Source organism: Populus nigra, chromosome 11 (assembly GCF_951802175.1).
Source record: "Populus nigra chromosome 11, ddPopNigr1.1, whole genome shotgun sequence".
Classification (NCBI taxonomy): domain Eukaryota; kingdom Viridiplantae; phylum Streptophyta; class Magnoliopsida; order Malpighiales; family Salicaceae; genus Populus; species Populus nigra.
Genome location: NC_084862.1, coordinates 12,586,085 through 12,610,608, shown reverse-complemented (window position 1 = coordinate 12,610,608; position 24,524 = coordinate 12,586,085). Strand labels below are relative to the sequence as shown.

Here is a 24,524-nt window from a genome sequence, read left to right as displayed (position 1 = left end):
ATTTTTTATATTTTTTTAATTTTACCTTTCATCATTTAGCTTGCTTGAGATCTAACTTTCATTATTTTATTCAACTTTTTTTTATAAGAAATTATCCCGGTCTCATGATTGATCTATACATTTAGTATACTGACTCAAGTTAGGTTTTTCTATTTATTTTTAAAATTAATTTTTCTTTTACAATTCATCATTCAATGTTTAATTTGCTATTAATTGAGTTTGAGATTTTTTATATTTTTTTATAAGATTATTATATTTTCATTTAATTATTATTTTGTTATTAATTAAGATTGTCGAGATATTTTAAGAATATTTAAAAATATCTTTTAATAATATTGACAAGCTTTTTTTTATTAGTCATTTTATATATATATATATATATATGTTATTGTCATAATTTTTTTTAATAATTATATTATTAAATTAATTAAATGTATTTAACCATTCGAAACAATGACTTAAATTCTAAAATTTTCTTGCTCCTTCAAAACAAAAACAAAAAAACCTATCCCGGATCTTTGCCTGATTTTTTTTATTAAAAAACCCTATCCCGGCCTATGATTTACACGGTAATTCACTGTTAATCAAACGAAACGGCAATAACGTAAATAAACCTAACATCGATGTCCAATTCCGAAAAACAGTCTGCAGTGAAGATTAAAGATACAGGCTCAAGCAAGTGCGCGAGTCATGACAGACTCAGTTCGAGACAACAACTAATTTAAAATCCGATCCATCCAACTCACCTTCTGAAAACATCTCTATTTCTCTCTCATTTTCTTCTCAACAAAACACACGTAAAATGGCAATGGCAATGCAGATCTTAGGATTGATTTTCTGAATAATCCAAACAATTAATTACTAGTAAAAAAAAGTAATGGCAGTTCCGGTCGAAGAAGCCATATCAGCTCTCTCTACCTTCTCTCTTGAAGTATCCCCTATCTACCTATTCTACATTTTCTCCTTTTTTTTTTAATTTCATGCAAAATGCTACAATGCATTTCTTTTTTTAATAATTAATCATACTTTTATGATTTAGTGACTTTTTTTTTTAATTTGTGTGAAAGGATGAGCAAGCAGAGGTCCAGGGAGCTGGGGTTTTGGTTTCATCCGAAAGAGGAGCAACCAACAGTCCTATTGGTAATTTTTCTTTTGATCTTCTAATAATTTCTTACTCGTAAAATTCTTGATGGCAATTATTAATATTATTAAGTGGTAAAAAATTGTGTTAATTGATGGTAATGACTGATGAAATTCTTCATTTCTATAGAGTATGGTGATGTTTCTGCGTATCGGTTATCTCTATCGGAAGACACAAAAGCTCTGAATCAGCTGGTATGTGGCTGTGGCCGCCTTTTTTTTTTTCTTTTTTTATGTATGAATGTAATTTCACTGGTCTGGTGGGGATTTTTTTATGGTAATTACTGTTCGGTGTAAATTGCATTTTATTTAATCGAGGAACGTAATTTCATTGGTTTGGTGAATTTTTTATGGTAATTACTGTTCGGTGTAAATTGCGTTTTGTTTCGCTTTATTTTATTGATGAATGTAATTTCATTGGTTTGGCGGGTTTTTTATGGCAATTACTGCGGAATGTGAGAGCAGAATGCACTTATCCAAGAGGGGAAGGAGATGGCATCGGTGCTTTATACGTATAGAAGTTGCGTCAAAGCACTTCCTCAGGTCTATTTTGGTTTCAATTCTAATAAATATGAATATGATTGTTGTCATTGAAATACATCACTGAATAATTTTAGTTTTTTTTCCGGTTCTTTGAAAAATGTATATGATGTGGCAGCTTCCAGAATCCATGAAGCACAGTCAGGCTGACTTGTATCTGGAGACGTATCAAGTTTTGGACTTGGAGATGAGTCGTTTGCGTGAAATCCAGAGATGGCAAGCATCGGCTGCATCGAAAGTATATGATCTCTCACCTTCTTTTATTTATTGTTTACAGTAATGTACCATGTGTGGTTTCTTGCTCTTGCTGAATTTTTAACACCTTTGTGTGTTGTTTGATGATGCAGCTAGCAGCTGATATGCAGCGGTTTTCTAGGCCTGAGCGGCACATTAATGGCCCCACGATAACCCATCTCTGGTACATTGTTGCCTTTTCGTTGTCTATTTTCCTCGTCCGTTGCCTCAATTGCCTTGTTTTCTTGTAGTGCTTATCTCATTTTGAAGTTATTAATGTGCTTTAAAGTTAGCTCCTTGACATCCTCTGAACTTTCTCCTCAGTTTGAGAGATCTTAAAAAAAAATTTCTTGAAAAATTTAATCAGTGATTCTTTTATTAACCTTTTTTTTTTAAAAAATTCCAGGTCCATGTTGAAGTTGCTTGATGTTTTAGTTCAACTTGATCATCTTAAAAATGCCAAGGCAAGCATACCTAATGACTTCTCATGGTACAAGAGGTATGAAAATTAAATACTTTACCTGGGTTACATGCCCTTTTTGATGTTTGATATGGATTCTCCAACTTCCTTTTCATCATTCCCCCCCCTTTCCTTCCACCTGTTAAAGCCACTTGGATGGGAATCGGCAGTCATTTGTTATAGTTTCTCTATAATTGTTGATAGTCTCGTTTGAACTTATCAAGAATATCTTCAGTACTATATGTTTAGCAATTTTAGGATTTGCTGTTGGCTTATTACTTGGATGACCAAAGCCTAATCTATAACCCTTGCAGATCACTTACAGAAATAGGTCACCAATATTTCTCATCTTCAGAAACTTTGATTAATTCCCAAAACACATACATGATAGTATGACAAGTTCCAAGTAAGTTCTCTGTGGTATAGATTAGAAACTGAAAACAAGCATTCGAGACTATGAAAAAGTGGGCCTCCTTTAACTTCAATTTAAAGCATATATTTATACTACTCCTGTCCTCAAATTTTCTAGCTTGAGCATCTTGCAGTCCACCCCTTACTCTCAGCAAATATGTCTAGTAAAACTTCTTGGAATGTGAACTTTATTACTTTGGCAATTTTATTCTATGGATTGGTAAAGCTTAGTGGTGGTGAAATTGTTTTCTATTCAAGTTTTAGCTTGTGTAATATTAACTTTTTATGTTCAAAATTTATGCCTTTTAGTTTTATATATATATATATATATTTTATCAAAACAGTGAATAGAGAATAGTTATTTCCTGCTATTAATTCATCGGAACTGTTCTCTCCTCTTATACATATCAATTAAATAAGTGTAGTTGGCTAAGCTATTAAATCCAACTTTCAAAACACAATGTTTCGTACAATTTCTTTATGGACATTTCCAAGTTTTTTAGTTTCTTTTCACTCAATATTAGAATTATTGACTTGCTGTTTTGCCATGCAGTCTAACATTGTTTCTTTCTGTTACTTGTATCTGATTTTGACAGGACATTCACCCAAGTTAGTGTTCAGTGGCAAGACATTGACTCTATGAGGGAGGAGTTAGATGATTTACAGGTGTGAGAACTTTTCTTGTGTGACCTTATCTGTCTTAAAGGATATTTTACCTCAATTGTTTTTGAAGGGCCTTTTTTTTTGTCCTTTTGGCTGGCCAAGTGCTGATGTGATATCTTCTATTATTCACTGTTAGTCTGATGATATGGTCAATATTAACTGCATTGTTACTCAACTTCTGCAGATATTCTTAAGCACAAGATGGGCAATCTTATTGAACTTGCATGTCGAGATGTTTCGGGTGAACAAGTATCCTTAATAATTATTGAATGCCTTCCAGTGTGACAGGACAGGAAGAAATACTTGATTTCTTTTTTTGACACAAAAATTTACCCTGTCCGACATAAATTCTTTTATGATACCATCATTCTATGTAGATAATCGCCTGTCTGGCTCTTCTTTCTTTAAACTGAAAAGTATAGTTGGTATTACAATGTGGTCCTTGACTCGAAAAAGTGTAGAAGATATTCTTCAAGTTCTGATAGTCTTTGCTGTTGAGTCATTGGAATTGGATTTTGCGCTTTTATTTCCTGAGAGACACATTCTTCTACGTGTTTTACCTGTCCTTGTCGTCTTAGCAACATCATCAGAAAAAGACAGTGAGTCACTGTACAAGAGGGTAAAAATAAACAGGCTGATAAATATTTTCAAGGTATTCTGTTCACATTTCTTGGTGCTCTGGTAATCTAAAATGTCATATTGGGCTGAGCTTGCACAAAAGTTTAGTTTTACATGTCTGAAATCTAATCAATTCATTGATATTTTCTAATTTGTTTGTGATTTGTGGCAGAACGATCCAGTCATTCCTGCATTCCCTGATCTTCATCTTTCTCCTGCTGCAATCTTGAAAGAGTTGTCCATTTACTTTCAAAGGTTTTCTGCACAAACTCGTCTTCTCACCCTTCCAGCGCCTCATGAGCTCCCACCTCGGGACGCACAAGAATATCCTCTACATTTATTTTTTATCATGACTTGCTGCCCCCCCCCCCCCCCCCCCTCTCTCTCTATCATTTGCTTTGACCATTATCTTGACAAAATAGGCATGCACTTCTCATCTTTGTGATTGTTTGGACAATGAGGACTTGATTAGTTACTTGCCCCCATGTCCACACAATAGACCATTAATGCTTTTGCTATATCCATTTTGTAGTTAGACTAATAACTGATCTTTGTTTCGCTCTGTAGAACTTGTATGTGTAATTGTTAAAGCCTTAACATATTGTACTTATCAGAGGCATTATCTCATCATTAATCACATTGGAACTATTCGTGCCGAGCATGATGATTTCACAATTCGTTTTGCTTCATCCTTGAATCAGGTGCTTACCCCCACTTCACCCTGCCATTTCCCCTCCCTATATATGGTTTGAGTAAGCTTTATCATTAGCTTTTTAATGCGTGTTTCCTATCTTTTCAAATTGTGTTCGCAGCTATTATTATTGAAGTCAATAGATGGTGCAGATGTTGATTGGTGCAAAGAAGTCAAGGGAAACATGTATGATATGGTTGTTGAAGGGTTCCAGCTCTTAAGCAGATGGACTGCACGGATTTGGGAACAATGTGCTTGGAAATTTTCTCGCCCATGCAAAGAGGCAATTCCTTCAGAATCAAATGGATCTTCAGAATCGTTTTTTGACTATGAAAAGGTATTATATTCTATATTTTGGTTTTATTATTGGGATGGTCAAACCTCTTCAATCTTGGTTGGTATGTATTTGAATGCTGAAGCTCAGTCAGCAATGCTTACCTGAGAAATCCAACAACTTAGAACTAACTTACAAGGATTTATGTGGGGCCATACTTGTGATAACCAAATCTGATATAAAAATTCAAGAACCACTGCCGTGACTCATTATCATTTTATTGTTTGCTTGACTTAACATATAGTAATGCCGAATTAGCTTGCAGGTGGTACGCTATAATTACAGTGCTGAGGAGAGGAAAGCACTTGTTGAGCTTGTTAGTTACATAAAAAGTGTTGGATCGCTGATGCATCGGCGTGACACATTGGTAGTTGATGCCTTATGGGAAACAATACATGCTGAAGTCCAAGATTTTGTCCAAAACACATTAGCCACCATGTTGAGGACTACCTTTAGAAAGAAGAAGGACCTGTCGAGGTGGGCTTTTTAGTCAGTATTTGTCATTTGAATTTATGGCTAGAGTTTCACAATTCCAAGCTCTCTTCCCTACAAATTAGGGGACTAGGGGTTGAAATTGGTTTGAGTCCTGCACTTGCTTACTTAAGAACAACACTGTTATTTTTCTCATCCATCAAAAAGTAGATGTCCATTATTGTCATTATTATGTACTATGTACCGTTAGCATAGTATTTTGTTTTTCAAATGATAAATGAAGATTTTGTTAATAGACAAAGGAATGGGAAATTACTAGTGGTAAAAAGTAACTTGTTTGAAAAAAATAAGATAAGAATTGCCCAGTTCTGCTGAACGGCTAAAGATACTTCTCAAAAAGCTTCTAAGCAATACACTATGAAATGTCCACGAAACCCAATCTGTCCTATTGTAGTTTCTGGAAAATAGACCGATTCTTGAACCTCTCGCTCTCCACACGCATGCATTGTGTCATTCATGGCACAACATGTCTTTACCTTTGCGATCCTTAACCCTCCTAAGGCACATAAAGTTAACTGGTAATGATTCTGTGACACATCACTGAGATACCATCGCTCACTTAGACATGGGAAAATGTCAATGGCAATGCTATTACATGTGAGACATTACAATCATAAGAAAATCAGGAGCTACATCCAACAACATTCTCTACTTGTTCTTCCTACTTTTATGCCCAGACTGTTGATATGTTTTAACTTGCTAGTAAAGATAAAATCTGCTTCTGAATGGTTTTCACTTAAATGTTTCAACTACTGACTATTGATATGTTTTAACTTGCTAATAAAGATAAAATCTGGTTCTAAATGGTTTTCACTTAAATGTTTCAACTGCTTATTTATTTTATGTAATTGGTAACTTTCAGGATTCTTTCTGACATGCGGACGCTTTCAGCAGACTGGATGGCAAATACAAGCAAGCCTGAATCTGATTTACAGTCACATGGAGGTGATGAAAGCAAAGGGAGCTTCTTTTATCCAAGGCCAGTGGCACCCACAGCCACGCAGGTTTTACTCATCTACTCATCTACTCCACTTATTCATGCTTTTATGTTTCCTGTCAAGATATAGGAATCATAGTTCCTAGTATATAACATTGTCAGATAAGTGGAGCTTCGGAAGACAAACCTTTATGGTTGAGTTCTCAGTCACACCCGTGAAGCTTTGTAATTCAGAGTGACTGAGAAAAGATTTAAGGCATACTATCACTTATGAAAAATTTAGTTAGATACCAACTACCAAGGAAATTAATTATAAAGTTTGTCTTACTCAGATGTTTGATGAAGATTTTGTTTTAAAACATAAAAGTGAACAATAGAAATACAACTATCCAGGGTTGCTATCCATTGACAGAGTGAATGGCTACGTAAAAGACAGATGTCAACCGTGCAACATATGGGCCACATGCGTGAGTTCAAGAAATTATGTCGCATGCCAATGTAATATTGTTTTAATAAAAGAGTCTTTCAAATAGATATAAAAAACCCCTTCTTACCAATGCTTTTTGTTTATTTCATCCACGGGATCCAAAGTATAGCAGAAGCGACCTACAATGTCATTCAACAATCACGCTCTGAACATCTAACTTATCATCAACTAAACTTCTTGTGGCCAATGTTGTTCAACAAGCACACTAAATCCAATTTCTAGCTCATTGGATTTTGAAAGTAAACGATTAATAGGCTCAACAATTGCTTCATAAAAAATACCAAATCACTAGGACCTCTCCTCTTTTTTGGCAATTGCCAGTAGGCCAAAAACAAAAAAACTTGAAGGGAGTTTTAGACTTCTGCATTCCTCTCTAGGGAAGTGGGAAAACCCTGTCCTCTCTTTGTTGTACTAATTCCTTGAGTTTGAGCTCCATAAATTGATCCAAAATTAAGCTTACCAAAGTATGTCATCATATGCCATTCTCATCTTCTCCTGCTTTAACCTTAAAACACTGAACACCAATGAGCTAGTTGTTGATAGGAGTAGTATCTTCAGTGATAGCTAGTTGTTGATAGGAGTAGTATCTTCGACTTAAGTTTCTTCAGCTTGTTTGATTGCTAGAGCCCTCTTTCTATAATCGGATGACTTGTGGCCCGGTTCTCCACATTTGAAGCAATTGTTATTACCTTCTTGGAATTGCTTTTCATCCTTGGATTGAGTGTGTTAGGGCTGTTTAGCTGCTTTATTAGTCACTCGGGTCTATTGCTCACCTCTCGGATTTAGTCATTTTCCAAAGTTGGAGGCATTCCCCACCTTGGACTGACCAAAACCTTGCTGTCCAAATCTGGAAGAACATGTTTGCTGTTGTACAGATATTGAATAACCCTTACTTTGTTGTTGTTCTATGAGCAAAACTTTATTGTATGCCTTTGAAACATTCAACAATCTTTGCAAGACAAGAACATCTTGAATTGAGAGTTTTAATCCACTCAAATAATGAACAACCTTTTGCTGTTCATTTTCATTCACATTAACTCTAGAGATGAGTCGGTAAAACAAATTGGTATACTCTTCCATGCTTTCCACTTGCTTGAGGTGGTGCAAGCTTTTGTAAAGGATTCGAGTGTAGTTGGCAGGGAGAAATTGCTCACACAAATTTTTCTTCATCTTCCCCTAATTATTAATCTCACCCTTACCACTCCTTTGGTGAGAGACTTGCAAATGTTCCCACCAAGATGAAGTACTTCCCTTGAAGTGGATAGCCACAAATCTAACTTTCCTTTCATCTACTACATCATAGTAGTCAAAAAACTCTTTTCATGGTGTTTAACCAATCTACAAAATTATCTGAGTTCAAAGTTCCTTGGAATTCTAGCATTTCAACCATGATGCTTTGTTTAAGTGCTGCTTATTAACATCAGGTCTGCCAAGCTATATTGCATCAAAAGGATTCTTAAACTAAGAATGGAATCCTCAAGTTTGTGATCAACCTCACTAGGAGGGATCATTCGTTGTACAAGTCTTGTAAGAAGCTCAACTTGCTTTTGTAAATTAGCAATCTTGTCAACTCCACCATCATTCTGCTGGTGTCCATCATTCCTCCTAATTGGAGAGTTGGCTTCAACTCCCGCAAACATCCATTTGATCTCCCCTTGCTCCGCCCCTCTATCCTCTATCTCTTCGTGTTATTTTAAGCTAAAAATCTTGAACAAAAATGCGACACAAGTGATTAAATTTGCTGTAGTCACAGCATTACAACACCACTGCAAACTGATAAAATCTCGTGACTGAAGCTATATAGAACAGGTCTTAATTGCACAGGGGGGCTTGATGTGCAGCTGGAAATGTATACTAAATTGATGATTTCCTTGCTGATTTCTGGCAGGATTTGTGTGCTGAATGTGGCTGAATTTATAACTGGATTCTGAGCCATAACTCTTGACTTCAATCTCTTTAGTTTGTTGGTTGTTTATAGCTGTAAGAACATTACAAATTAGGCCTTGGATTGTATTCTTGGTCAGTCTTGAACATCATTTTGTAATCTCAATTGTTAGAGAAGAGTTTCTCTCTGAAGTTTTTGTATTTATTCTCACTTCCTAACAATTCCAGCATTTCTACTTCCTACTTTCCTTTGATCCAAACTAGGATCACATCATCTAAGTGGCACCTATTCCATAGGAGCTGTGGATGTTGTGAAATGAGGACCCGATAGAGAGTTGGATTAAGATAAAATGAGAAGTAAGACTGTAAATTTCAAAGGTTGGGTTGAGGTGGTAGAAGAGGATATATTCAGAAGATTTCAGTGTTTAAGGGAGTGAAATCTCCTTCTAAATTTTTTGTTTTGGTCATGTCACCCAATTCTGTCTATTTATCGGGCATCATCTTCCTGATGACAAAAAGTTTTCCTGCCTTCAAGACTACTAGACTGATGAAGTTCTCAGTTTAAATTCTTTCCATATTTCTATGACAATATTGCATGTATCATCAAACAAGCCATTTTTCATTTTTAACATAAAATTTATTATAATATACGCATCTTATGCTACCACACTATGCATGCCTCATGGTTTCCTTCCTTTCCAATCATGTATTTATGTTTTAAATGAATGAGTTTGGATTAAAATATCATCGCTACATGCAAACATATGTTCATACTAAATTAAGATCATCAGTTTTCTTGGTTCAGGTCCATTGCTTGCAGTTCTTGATATATGAAGTGGTGTCTGGTGGTAATCATCGGAAGCCTGGTGGGCTCTTTGGCAACAGTGGGTCTGAGATTCCTGTGAACGATTTAAAGCAATTGGAGAGCTTCTTTTACAAGCTTAGCTTCTTCCTACATATATTGGACTATTCAGGTATTCTTATTTAATTGTTTGTCTTTTCCAGAAGAAGAGATTAACCTATTTTTAGGAGTGAAGGCAATTAGTCATGCTGGTCCAAGTTTTCAGTTATTTTTATAATTAGCAGTCCCATGTATGGGGTCTATAAAGACTTTCATCCCTGATATTTTTACACTATGTTTAGTTGTGATCTTCTTATGAATTCTAGTATGCAAATCCTTTTCTTGAAAAACTCTAAATGACTACAGAATTTTCTGGACAAATGAGCTTATAGTAAGCATAGGAATAAGAAGATTCTTCACATGGTATGATGTATCCTGAAATTATCCTAAAAGATAAAGGATTTCCTTTACATGGTCCTCAAGATCAAGATGCCAACCCAATTCTTAAATATCATCCGTTTGATATCTTGATTCATTGTCAGTAGATCATGCTAATAGGAGCATTGGCACATAATTGTTCCCTTACAGAACCCTTGTCTAATTAGCCTTGCGGACCCCATAAAAATGAAGAAGAGAGATGGCACTTCTTCAATGGATATTCTTTGCTTTGCACAGTACAGAAAATGCTAATTTGGCATATTAGCAGCACATCCATGTTCACGGTGCTTCTGCTTCTTTGAGGATAATATAACTAATTTTGCTCCTGTTAGTGTTTTTCATTGGTCCAAGCTAGGTGGAAAATAACCTTTTGCTGCACCAAATTTCAAGTGGTATATACTGAAGTTTAACAATTCTGAAAATGTCTGCAGCGACTGTGGCAACTTTGACAGATCTTGGTTTCTTATGGTTTAGAGAATTTTATTTGGAGTCATCTCGAGTTATTCAGGTAAGAAAACAGGATTTCTTGTGGACCTGCTATAGCTAATGAAACTCTTCTAAACATGGAGAGAACTGGTCTACCTTACTAAATTGATGTTAACTCAGAAATTGTTTTCTTGCTTATTTTTGAACTAAATTGATCCGAGGAAGTGATTAACTTGGTATGAGGGGCTTACATGTATATATGAACTCTTAATTAGAAACTTCAGTCATTGTTCTCTGTTGTTTAACTCCTTTTGTTCTATTTCCTTGTTTAAATCATATTGGTTGGGAAAGTTATCAAGTTTCGTTCCAATCCTGATTAGATGAAATTTTATTGCTTTGGTCGTTTACATCTGGTCATGAACTGGTCCTGATTTTCTCTTTTATGGAATTAGCTGAAATGACTTCTGGTGGCTATACATAGATTTAGACATTTATTAGGAAAACAGTATGATAAGGGTGTATCAGAACAGGAGAAGGTTTCCAAATGAAAGAAAGCAGCATGTTCAACTGATAGGTCATTAAAATTTCATAATAGTGAAGTGGTAATTCTTTGTTTTATTTTCCTTTCATCCTCTTTCTTATTCATTATATTACTTTCCTGATTTGTAGAAATTTTTTTGCTATCCATATGCAGTTTCCTATTGAATGCTCTCTTCCTTGGATGCTGGTGGATCATGTGCTTGAGTCCCAGAATGCAGGTCTTCTTGAAAGTGTTCTGATGCCATTTGACATCTACAATGATTCAGCTCAGCAAGCTCTGGCTGCATTAAGGCAGCGATTCCTCTATGATGAAATTGAGGCCGAGGTAATTTATATTTTAGCATTTTCTAGGACTAATTTTTTTGCATCCCTTGTTGGAAATGTATGCATTTTCTTTTTGTCATTTGATAAGCTGGCTGTGGCCTGTTGAATTTTTGCTCTAACTCAGTGGTTGCAAGTTTTTATAGGTGGACCATTGTTTTGATTTATTTGTTTCAAAACTCTCTGAAATTATTTTCACTTGTTACAAGAGTTGGGCAGCAAGGTACACGGCTTTCCTTCTCTCTTTAATAACACATGCTACTGGAAATACAATGTATTAAATCATCTGTCTCGTTGGTTTGCTAAATCCTGTAGTGAAATGCTTGATCCTTCATTCCTCTTTGCTTTGGACAATGGAGAAAAGTATTCTGTACAGCCTATGAGATTCACCGCACTATTTAAGATGACGAGAGTAAAGGTAAAAGTATGATTTTCCTATGTTGTCACTGATTTACTGCACCTGTGGTCGCTGATGTGTTTGGGCCACATTTGTCTTGCGAAGTATTCATTACCTTCTCCCTCTTTGGCAATTGTTAATGACAGTCTGAAATTTTGAAAACATAATATTTTATTTTTTTCAATTTACTCTTTAACTGGGACTGGGTACCTCAACTGTGGGATTATTTCACAGTTATTTCTCAGCTTATGATTGGACCATATATCTCTGCTGTTGTTTTACATGTTTTAATCATCTTTTTCTTTCTTTTTGTCAATCTGAAGAGGAATAGTAATTTAGACCATGCTTCTCTGATACTCTCTCCCTTCATTTGGATTTAATTGTGTACAGTTACTTGGGAGGACCATTGATTTAAGAAGCTTGGTTTCTGAAAGAATGAACAAGGTTTTCAGAGACAATATTGAGTTTCTTTTTGATCGTTTTGAGTCTCAAGATCTATGTGCAGTGGTGGTAAGTAGATTGTTCTTGTGTTTCTTATATTAGTAATACAACTATCATGTTGCTATGTGGTGCTAACTGCTTGGTTCTCACATATTCATAAGTATAATGAGATATGGATGTATGTAATGCATGGCATTTTGACTTACCAGATTGAGCTTTTTGGTTGAATTCTCTAATGATAAAACTAAATCAATAATTTTTCTGATGGAAAAACAAAAACCTTGATTTCGTTGCAGGAATTAGAAAAACTTCTGGAAATATTAAAGCATGCTCATGGACTGCTTTCAAAAGATATTTCAATAGACTCGTTCAGTCTCATGTTGAATGAAATGCAAGAAAACTTATCTCTTGTATCATTTTCTAGTCGACTTGCAACTCAGGTTTGGCAAACTATTTCTGGCTTTAATTTTATGGGTACATCTCTCTGTAATAGTTATGCATGCTATAATTGTTAAATCAAGATGTACAATCAGGGTATTCTGGGCAGTGTTTCACTCTAATCTCTAATATGTATCTGTCTTATAAATTTCAAACTCTAGGAATGCAGATAAACTGCTCGGAGTCTCAATTCTTAAGCCTATACATCCATTAGACATAGAGGGAAGAATTGATACTTTGTTTATATGGATGAGGTGGCATTGTGCATCATTAATCTTATTGTATAATATGCATACTCTCTTGTCTCTCTGATTCTGGGAAGAATTATTTTAAAAATTAGCTTATCTGATGTACTTGTTGAAAATCATTTGGGCTTTCTTATCCTTGTTTTGGCAATGAAAAGATATCTCACATTGGGGACAGCTATACTAAAGCTGGAAGGGCATGTCTCAAGCCAGTTAGTTATCATTTTTGCCTGAGGACCTTTATATCTCGTCATTGTGCATGCATTGTCTAAAGGAGACTTCTCATGCATGTTGTATTATTGGTATGATTGAGCTTGCCAATCCCTATTCTTGTACCTAAAACAAAGCATGATGCATCCTTTCCTATCTTTGAAAAGAAAAATGTAGCGAGAGGATGATATTAATTAAAGGAAAAATCATATCTAGGCCAATTCATTAGCATTTTGGGTTAGAACTTTTATGTTTTGTCATTGTGCATGCATTGTCTAAAGGAGACTTCTCATGTGAGTCATATTAAGTGACCTTGAGGATTCCATGGTCTTGTACGTACATACTAAGAGTGATGCATTTTTTTCTTATCATTAACTTAAAGAAAAGTGTAAGAAAAGGTATGATATTATTAAAGAAAATTCTTAAGTGTGCTGTTTATTTTTATCTTTTGCTTTTCCAAGGAGCTAGTCTCACTCAATCAATTCATTGGTGTATGGTAGATTTGGTCAGAGATGCAAAGTGATTTCCTGCCAAACTTTGTCTTATGCAACACTACTCAGCGTTTTGTCCGGTCATCAAGAGTTCCTCTTGTTCCTGTGCAAAAGCCATCAGTTCCCCATGCAAAGGACAACTTCTATTGTGGTACTCAGGTAACAAACTAGAGCTTAGACACCATCCTTTGATTGGGTTTTACAAATATGATGCTATTTGTTTCTCATAATACCTTTTGACTTTCATTCTCATATAATATTATCTTGGCAGGAGTTGAATTCTGCGCATCAAAGCTTTGCTCGTTTGCACAGTGGGTTCTTTGGAATTCCCCACATGTTTTCTGTTGTTAGACTTCTAGGATCCAGATCGTTGCCTTGGCTTATCCGAGCCCTGTTAGATCATATAACAAATAAGGTATGTGATGCTTTTGAGAATTTAGTCTATGTTCATTTATTAACACTCAATGTCATGAAAAGATGGATCTTGATACGATTTGAATGATTTTATTTGAAGCTGTGTGGATGAACATTAAGATTGAGTTTAATATTTCATGATGTGTTTCAGGTAACTACACTTGAACCAATGATTACTGGATTGCAAGCAGCGTTGCCAAAATCTATTGGACTGCTCCCTTTTGATGGAGGAGTCACAGGTACATGGTGGTGTCATGATTCTGATAGCGTCTTCCTTTTCTTCTTTTTTACGTGCACTGCTGGATGTGTTAAAAAAAGGCTGAAAGAACTTTTATATGATATATTAACATATGCATGTGTACATGCATCACAGTAACAATATGTCGACATATGTTTTATTATGGATCAGTGAATTAAAGCTTATGGGTGTACATTGTACTTTAGGAATTAATGTCTGTTTGGAGAGCTTCAGGAAGAATCTGGTGCAAAGTTTACCACATTCAATTCTAACAACCACCAACCTCTAGGATCTTATGCACTCAATTAGTGTCAGTGAGAGAAAAGTTAAGTGAGTGCCCAGGTGTGATACATGTGGTGAGAGCTTCCTTGAATGTGAGGTGAAAAAAATCTGTTTTGAGTGATTTCTAAGTGCTGTAGCTGTGAGGGCTTGTCTCAACTGTGTTTGATTGTCTTTTTATTCATCAGTGGATTCAATATTTCCATTGCATATGGTATTCACTTACCAAGTGCCTGCTCACATCAATTTTTTTTTTGGTCAAAAGAAAATTTGGAATCTAGTGATATTATGAATGCCTTTTTATTCGGAATTTTATGCGTGCATCTCTTGCTATTCGTGCATGCTTTTGTGTGTGTGTGTACATTTGTGCTCATTTCCCTATTTTGCATCGTTAACTTCCGATACAGGCTGTATGAGGGTTGTCAAAGAAAATCTTAACTGGGGAACTAAATCAGAGCTCAAAGCAAAGGTTCTTCGAGGGATTAAAGAGATTGGCAGTGTGTTATATTGGATGGGGCTTCTTGACATTGTATTGGTCAGTATCCTAGTTTCTTCATTTCATGATATTAGTTTGAGAACATGTCTAGACGTGCTTATGCATGCCTAAACTGTAGCTTTGTGTCTGGTAGATTCATATTTCTACAAGTTTGCCATTCAATCCCTTAGAACAAGAATGCCCAATTATACGAGTACTTTGTAGAGCCTTGGGGCACTTTTAGATCAATAGGGATAGCAGGAGTATCATACTATATCTCATTATAAAGAAATAGTTGTGTAGACGTACTCTACCAACTCATCATAGACAAGGCTAATAAAGACAAGACATATAGACAAAATCACATATCATCATGTGGGACCATTGGACTTTCTAGCTATTTGTCTTGTCTTTATTGGCTGAGTCTATAGCGGAGCTGGTCGACTTTGTCTTCGCTACTTTAAATGTTCAAATCCTAATGGGATAAATGCTGGGTAGACAAAAACAGCAAGCAAATATTGAAGAATTTTGCGTTCTACCAATTAGCTGTGATACTCTGCCATGTTTAGTTAGTGGTGGATCATTGTCATGTGTTAAGAATGCTGAAATTGGTTTTGGTTTCTATTCCTCTTGATAGAGGTCTGACTCTCTTTAAATAGCTAGAATTCTCCCTATTTACAGCCTAATGATTATAATTACATGCGTGATTTTCTCTATCAAATCATTCAAAATCTGTAACATTACTCTACCAACCACAAAGATCCCGTAAATATAAACTATTGCTATATACAGAATATGGCCTAATTTGGTAATATTCCCCCTCAAATTGATGTTGGTCGATCAAGAAGCATCAATTTGTCAATCATGAATTTATGACGGTGACGGGAGATAGCCTTGGTAAAGATGTTAGCTAGTTTGATGTTCGGTGGAAATGCGAGGAAGAGTAATCTCTTGGCATGCAAGTGCTTCATGAATGGAATGACAATCCACTTAAAAATGCTTGGTGCGCTTATAAAAAACTAGATTAATAACAATTTGAATAGCACTAGTGTTATCTGTATAAAAAGGAGCAAGCCGCGGAACACCAAGTTCGCCCAATAGCCCTTAAAGTCATGTGATTTCAGAATAGGCAGATGACGTGGCTCTATATTCAGACTCGGTAGATGAGTTTGAGACACATGCTTGATTTTTACTCATCTGAGAACTAAGAGTGCTGCCAAGAAACATGCACCAACCCGAAACAAAATGACGAGTATTTGGACAACTGACCCAATCAGCATCACTATAGGCCTCCAATTGTAAAGAAGTCCCTGAAGAAAAGAACAAACCACAACCAGGCATCCCTTTGAGATATCGAAGAAGGTGACAGACAACGGCTAAGTGGGTTTGGCAAAAAGCTTGCATAAATTGACTGACCTGTTGTACAACAAACAAGATATTAAGTCGGGTAATTGTCAAATAATTCAAACTTCTGACCAGCTATCGATACATGGAGGGATCAGGCAAGAGATCCCCACTCATGATGTAGTTTCAAGTTGACCTCCATAAGTGTAAGAACTGATTTAGTGTCTGAAAGACCAGCTAAGGAAAGAAGCTTCTGGGTATACTTATGTTGATGCAAAAGTATGCCAGTTGGGCAATGCTGGACCTCAAGACTAATAAAATACTGAAGCGGACCAAGATCTTTCATATGAAATGAAGATTGGAGTCGTTGCTGAAGTTGTTCAATCAACTGGGAATCAGATCCTATAATCACAATATCATCGACATACACAAGAAGTAGAACGATTCCAATATTAGTCTTGCGAAAGGAGAGCAGTCATATTGACTTTATGTGAAGGTGGAATCCAAAAGAGTAGTAAGAAATTTCTCAAACCATGCCCACAATGCTTGCTTCAAACCATACAGAGACCATTTCAAATGACAAACCTCAGTAGAAGAGGAACAAAACATGCTAGGAGGAGTCATATAATTCTTTTCCTTTAGATCACCATGTAGAAAAGCATTCTTCACATCCATCAGACGTAGTGACCATCCTTTCAAGACGAAAATGGCCATAACAGTATGGATAGTAGTCATCTTAGCCACAAGAGAAAATGTTTTCTTATAATCCAGGCCATATTTTTGTTGATTTTTGAGTGCCACTAAACGAGCTTTATATCGGTCAAGAGATCCATCGGTACCTAGCTTGATGGTGTATACCCATTTGTATCCAATAGGTTTTACCCTAGAGGGACAAGGAATGATATCCCAAGTATGATTATGTGAAGAGCTTGAAGTTCGTCTTGCATAGTCTATCGTCAACACTCGAGTAGAGGCCTGAGAATAAGACTTAGGCATATAAATAATATCAATAGTGGCCTGGGCAGCAGAATGTGAGAACCCATACCTATTCGGAGGTTGTAAAACCTGAGTTGACCATCGAGGCTCTTGTAAAACATGATCAGATGTTGGTTCAGGAGTAGAAAGAGGTAGTGGGTGACGTCGTTGATAAACAATTCTTTGTTTAAAACGATCAACAATTGTAGACACATCATTAAAAGAAGGAAGCAACGCAGAAGAAGAAACAAAATTTGCACGAGATGGAAGGAAATATTGATTTTCACAGAAAACCACATTTCGTGAAATGCGAATCTTGTTATTATCCGCACCATAACATACAAATCCTTTATGGGAATTGCTATAGACAAGAAAAGCACGCTAAATAGCCTAGGCAGCAAGCTTGTGATGTTCAATGGTAGGTAAGTGAACAAAGCAAATATAACCAAAAACATGAAGAGAATTATAGTTAGGAGGGACTCCAAACAAAAATAAAATAAAATTAGAGGATCAAGATTCAAGGTTTGAGAAGGTAGATGATTAATCAAATAAACGACTGTAGGTAAAGATTCCACCCAAAATCGAGGAGGTACTAAAGATTCAAGCAATAATATATGGACAACATCTAAAAGATGTTGATTCTTATGCTTAACGACTCTATTTTATTGAGGAGTATAAGGACATATACGTTGAGAGATAATACCTTTCTGTTTTAGGAAGGATTGAAAGTCACAAGACATGCATTCCCCCTCAGAATCAAAGCATAAGATCTTAATATTGGCAAAATATTGTCTCTACAAGAGCAACAAAGGTTTGAAAAATAAAGAACACATCAGCTTTAGAATGAAGGAAATAGACCCATGTGAATCTACTATAGTCATCAATAAATATTACAAAATATCTATATTGTGCATGAGAAAGAATAGGATTCACACCCAAACATCAGTATGAATAATTTCAAAACAGGCAGAAGCCCGACTTCTTTGCATAGGAAATGATAAGGATTTGCTTTTATCAAGTTTATAAGGAGAACAATCAAAAGACAAATGAGAGGAAGAAAACTCATGTATATTATTCAAATAGCCACTTTAACGAGATGCTTCAAAATAACAGAATTAGGATGTCCTAATTTCTTATGCCAAAGATGACTTGTATTGGCAATACCAGAACAACCCAAATATACCAAACAAGTCATAGAAAAAGACTGAAGAGGAAAAATTCGTCCCACTTTAGGTCTCGTCACTACCACTTGGCTCGATGCTTGATCTTGCACACAACAACCACAATGGTCAAATTGAAAGGAATAATCATTTTCTACCAATTGGCCACCAAAGATTAAATTGGCAAGTCAGGATACCCAAAAACATCGGTGAAGGCAGACCCTAGATTGTCAATGGCAGTAATAGGAATAGTACGACCATCAGCTATTTTAATATTCTGCTCACCTTCATACTTACAAACATCCTATAGTGCTTTGAAATTGCCATTCATGTGATTGAAAGCTGCAGAGTCAATTAACAAAGAAGAAGGGAGTAGCTTTGTCTTACCTTGAAGTCCAAGAGCAGAGAGCAAAAACTATCATCTGTTGGACATGCTCCGGTGTAAGAGTAGAAGAAGACCCCGTGACAGCTGGTTGATTTAAAGGTGTAGTCACAAGGTTGGACTGCATAACAATATGCAAGGCATGGGCAGATCGATTTTGAGATCGTATGCGATAGTCCTTAATAATGTGACCTTTTTTTTTGCAGTAATTGCAGAACTTCTTGTTGCAATTCTTTGCTATGTGCCCAAACTCCTTGCAATTGTAGCATTGTGGCAGGGATTTGGATCTACCTTTGCCTTGAGTTGCATAGGCCATGTTGACTATCTTAGTAATGACAGTGTCTTGGGCAATGCCATGTTGTGAGGCAAGATGATGTTCCTCACGCAGAAGCTCTCCCAGGCACTCATCCAAGGTTGGAATAGGTTTGCGGTCAATCAGCCCAGCACGTACACTCTCAAATTTTGGGCGAAGCTTCATTAAGATTTGGTCTTGTTGGCTCTCGGAATGGACCACTTGTTCTGCCCCCAACGCTTCCTTTGGAACCTTAGACTGCACCAACCCAGAATAAGCACCCCACTAGATTAGGAAACCCGGATAATATTGCTCAGTTGACTAGTTCCCTAGGCGATAATTTCCAATGTCCAATTCTAATTTGGAACCTTCGAGCAAAGTTATCTTAATGATACATCCGCCGAAGTGAATCTCACATTTCCTTAGCGGTATTAAAGGAACAAAGATTGTTGACCATAAGAGGTTCAATAGAACTCAACAACCATAAACCAACCTTGCTTTCCCAAGAACCAAGTTCTTTGGGATCAGTTGGAACTGTAGAGGACCCATCCAAATGATTCCATAATTCTTTTCCTTTGACAAACATCTGATACTGAAATTCCCAAGAAGTGTAATTCTTGTCATTCATGCGAACAATGGAAATTCTCTCTTCTAGCATGACTAAGAAAAAACAGCTCCAAAAAAATAGACAAGCCTAATGAAGACACTAATGCCACAAAATAAGATGCTGATACAAATCAGCCCAAGCCAAAGAATATCCCAAGCTAAAAAAAAATGAATTTAATCAGCCCACAAACCAAGATGAGCATTTCTCACAACTCCATAAATTTAAGCTAAGAGCTTTGATACCATGTTAAGAAGGCTGAAATTGGTTTTGGTTTTGATTCCTCTCAATGGAAGTCTGCCTCTCTTTAAATAGTTAGAATTCTACCTATTTACAGCCTAATGATTATAATTACATGCATGATTTCCTTTTTCAAATCATTCAAAATTCATAAAATTGCTCCTCCAACCACATAAATCCCTAGCATTGCTCCACCAACCACAAAGATCCTGTAAATATAAACTATTGCCATATACAGAATATGGCCTAATCTGGTAACATCATGTTCATCTTAGATCAGAGCTCTGAATGTGTGCTTGATCTACTCTACTTAAAAGTCATTGAACCGATCACTCAATGCCAGATGCCCAAATCTCTTTTCACCATCTGTCTTCATTATTGGTCATATTTGTTTCTCTTGTTATATTGTTGGGAATGATGTCCTAGTGGGTGTTAATATTTATGTCCTGTTTTGTTGTTGTAAATGAAGTGCAAGCGGATCCAATTCTTATTTGTTGAACCAATGTAGTAATCAACGTTGTTGTATGTTTAGATCTTAGATCAATCTTATCAATGGAGTAAAACAATTATTGTTCATGCATTTAGTCACATGAAACATTTTCTTATAATAATACATCACAGGGCTTGTAATCTATCTCTATTTTATCTGTAAAATCACATATGGAATGTAACATTTGGTTGAGTAAATGACTGTTAATGAAAATAAAGATGAGCATTAGAAAATAATGAAAAAAAAAATCTGAACTAGGTTTTCCATTTACATTAATTTGGTAAGGCAAAAGGCTTGCCTGGCAGGCTAATTAACCTGATTCTGTATGCCACAATATATTGTTTAGTCTGCAAAACATTAACATGGCTCATCTAGTTGACTTCTGTTATGATTGGGAACCAATGTTTCATACTGCCTCTTATAGTTGTTTTACATGATTGACAGAGGGAAGTTGATACCATGCATTTCATGCAAACTGCCCCTTGGTTGGGCTTGTTTCCTGGCGCAGATGGCCAAATATTGCATTCACAGGATGGTGGGGATAGTCCTGTTGTCAATCTTTTCAAATCAGCCACTGCTGCAATAGTGTCTAACCCTGGTTGTCCAAATCCAACATCTTTTTATACCATGTCAAAACAGGCAGAAGCTGCAGGTGCATAATTCATTTCTCTTCAGATGGCTTTTTGCTGTTTGGTTGACCACCTTTATAGAAGCAAAAACATATGCCAGTTCTTTTGTAATAACAGTAGTTAGTCACCCTATTTTGATGCCTGTTATTATATTCAAGTTTTGTTCCCTTGGTTTCCTTAATTTTTAATTTTATGGTCTGGTGCCTTCATTTTGTTGCAGATCTTCTTTACAAAGCTAGCATGAATACTGGAAGTGTGCTGGAATATGCCCTTGCTTTTACCAGTGCTGCATTGGATAAATATTGCAGTAAATGGAGTGCTGCTCCCAAGACAGGGTTCATTGACATAACAACCTCAAAGGACTTTTACCGTATATATAGTGGCCTTCAAATTGTAAGGAATGACCTTCTACAGTTTATTTTTATAATAACTTCACACTTGGGTAATATATCTGAACAATAATCATCTTCAGTTTTATCAGTTGAGGTATTAGTTCATATTCTAGACTAAGAATAAATCTATCTGTTAGTTGATACATAACTTTTCTCAACAGCCATCTCCATAGTGCTGCGGGTTGTACTTCTCATTAACATGTGTTTTTTGGGCCAAAAATTTCACACATGAACTATTTTATTTTATTACTAAAATCTAGACAACTATTGTCATTCTCAGATTCTGCAAAATGACAATCATAATGACAAGCTTTTTACCATTCTGAAATTAATAATGTCTTTTAAAATGTTTATTCATGCTGTTTTTCATTATTGTATTGTTAACTCATGTTTCATAGCCTGATTTAATCAGAAAATAATCTTTCTGATTTTTCATTTAAATCTTGATTTGACAACCATGCTGATGAGGTACTAATTCCCAGACATGTGATACCTCCTGATGAGCAGCCACAATGATGTTGTGGTATGGGGTGGTGCTGTGGTCTAGGGGCGGGTGTTACAATCCAGGTCAAGGCTAAGAACTGCACACATCATAGTACTCATTCAATCCCGTGGGATTAAGAGAACCATTTTGAGTGGAACATTCTCCTTGCCAGTAATAGCCGTATATTTGCAGCCTTGATATCTGGAGGTTACTACAGTTGTGATAAAAAACTGTTAGTTGGGCATGTGGACCAATGGTTCAATTAAGAAATCATTTAATAGTAAATTGTGATCATTATGTATAAATTCTTGCATTAACATAATTGACTACTCTGGAAGAATGATGAACCTTTAGGTTTACCTCTTGTTTAGCCACAGAAGTGATATCTTTTCTTTCTGCTAATTTGTTTTAATACTTGAATTGTAGGGACACCTGGAGGATTCTGTTCAAGTATCATCGAATAATTTTGAAGTCTTGGGTGACTCAGTTGCATGGGGTGGTTGTACCATAATCTACTTGCTTGGACAGCAGATGCATTTTGAACTCTTTGATTTTTCATATCAAGTCCTCAATATTGCAGAAGTGGAGGCAGGATTGCTTAGCCAAGCACATAAGAATCCTCATGCTGCCCAGGTATTGAAATTTACGTCCATACTTGAAATTGTCTGCGTTCATGAGTAACATGCCTGTCTATAGAAAATCATTGCTATATATTTAAAATATTTTCTTCTGCTGGACTTGAACACAAATTCCTCAATTGATGGATTACCATCTGCCAGTTGTGCTATAACTGATTCTGTGTATAAAAATTGTTCATTTAGTTCTTTCTTTTCTTTCTGCTCATACTCATTATCATGTAAGATTTTACTCATTATGTAGGATTAAAACAAATGATTCCAGTTCATCATGTTTTACCATTTATTTTGCTGTGCTCTAGGTCATTATGGTGCTTTTCTCAAAGAACTGGACATTTTCTAAATGGCGTCAATTTCTTCTCTCTGCTTTTCATTAAGTGTAATTTGGGACGTGCAGTCCTGTTGAGCCTTGAGTCCCACATACCAACTTTGCTTGCTAGCATTTACACGGCTCAGAATCTGGGTTGCAATTCATGTTTTAGGGTTTTGCCCAGCTAATCTGACCATCAGTCGACCCATGCCCTTTTGCAGTTTGAATTTGTTAGCCATCCAATTGTTCTGGCGTACATGATTTGCCTAATCACTAGCATGATGTTCTCACCTGGACTTTGCTTGCTAGCATTTACACGGCTCAGAATCTGGGTTGCAATTCATGTTTTAGGGTTTTGCCCAGCTAATCTGACCATCAGTCGACCCATGCCCTTTTGCAGTTTGAATTTGTTAGCCATCCAATTGTTCTGGCGTACATGATTTGCCTAATCACTAGCATGATGTTCTCACCTGGACAATCTTAGTCATTGTGATATTCACATTCAACGAGTCATAATTCTTGATCGCATTGAGTGGACTAATACCCTGAATCAAAACTGAGCTCTATATCAATAAATCTATTACAAAGTACAGAAAATATGATGCTTCATAATCTGTAACCATAGAACTAGTATATACAATTACTCTTATGTTTTCTTCACTCCAAAGAAAGAACTGTAACTTGTAAAATCAATTTAAAGCTTTGACTGCACTTACAACCAAGTACAACGGAAACAGTGGGTTGCTTCACATGCTTTTAGCCTGTTAACATTTTTCATGTTTTGATTGATTAGCCCTTGCTTTTAGCCTGTTGACATTCTTCTTTTGCTAAGGGATGGGAAACCCTATTAGAAGCCATGAAGAAAGCAAGAAGGTTGAACAATCATGTTTTCTCGATGCTGAAAGCCCGGTGCCCCCTTGAAGACAAGATAGCGTGTGCTATCAAGCAAAGTGGTGCCCCTCTGCATCGGATTAAGTTCGAGAACACTGTTTCAGCATTTGAAACATTGCCTCAAAAAGGTGCCTGAATGAGTCCTGCAATCCCCCTTCCACTTCTATTGTTTTTTGTCTCATCTGGTAATATCTATGCATTTAGTGTCGTCAAGTTGTAGTTTTATTACCATTATCATTATTGATTGTCAAATTGTAGTTGGTAATGTGTTCCCTGACATGAACTCTGAGAGACTGGATTCAATTTGTATATTTTCTACGAACATACAGGGGATTTATCTCCCTTTTTGTTTTTTAATGGACATCAGTCTTGGATGCAAATGAGAAATCATTGACCTTTCATTCTTGAGGTTTATTGGGTTTTTTTTTAAAAAAAAAACAATTTTGCTACAAAAAAATAATAACCATTTTTTTTTTCTTGACCACAAAAAAACCCAACAAGATAGCGACTTGGAGACCTTTTGATATTGTTGATAGTTTTTGTTTTCTGTCTAATAAAAAAAATCATTTAGTTAGTTTAATAGTATTTGTTTTTTGCACTAGATTTTATAT

The 24,524-nt window shown here is 36.0% G+C and overlaps 1 protein-coding gene across 1 annotated transcript; it reads left to right on the top strand.

The window, feature by feature from the left end:
- The first annotated feature begins 673 nt into the window (after positions 1-673).
- On the top strand, positions 674-24,314 carry LOC133668364 (protein PIR). The gene is made up of 30 exons (XM_062088154.1): positions 674-931; positions 1,068-1,140; positions 1,271-1,335; positions 1,606-1,683; positions 1,799-1,918; positions 2,028-2,098; positions 2,321-2,413; positions 3,382-3,451; positions 3,633-3,697; positions 3,905-4,100; positions 4,239-4,390; positions 4,674-4,767; positions 4,879-5,094; positions 5,357-5,568; positions 6,446-6,587; positions 9,697-9,865; positions 10,602-10,678; positions 11,291-11,461; positions 11,604-11,680; positions 11,773-11,875; positions 12,245-12,364; positions 12,592-12,735; positions 13,689-13,838; positions 13,951-14,094; positions 14,245-14,332; positions 15,018-15,145; positions 21,017-21,224; positions 21,422-21,594; positions 22,504-22,710; positions 23,855-24,314. The coding sequence occupies exons 1-30, from the start codon at positions 878-880 to the stop codon at positions 24,047-24,049; spliced, it is 3,855 nt and encodes a 1,284-aa protein (XP_061944138.1). The 5' UTR covers positions 674-877; the 3' UTR covers positions 24,050-24,314.
- The last annotated feature ends 210 nt before the right edge of the window (positions 24,315-24,524 follow it).

Bases quoted from the DNA above. Each gene is read 5' to 3' on its own strand.
- LOC133668364 (XM_062088154.1), top strand. From the start codon at position 878: ATGGCAGTTCCGGTCGAAGAAGCCATATCAGCTCTCTCTACCTTCTCT. The intron at 11,462-11,603 runs GTAATTTATATT...AAGTTTTTATAG, and splicing joins ATGATGAAATTGAGGCCGAG to GTGGACCATTGTTTTGATTT. The intron at 21,225-21,421 runs GTGCATAATTCA...ATTTTGTTGCAG, and splicing joins AAAACAGGCAGAAGCTGCAG to ATCTTCTTTACAAAGCTAGC.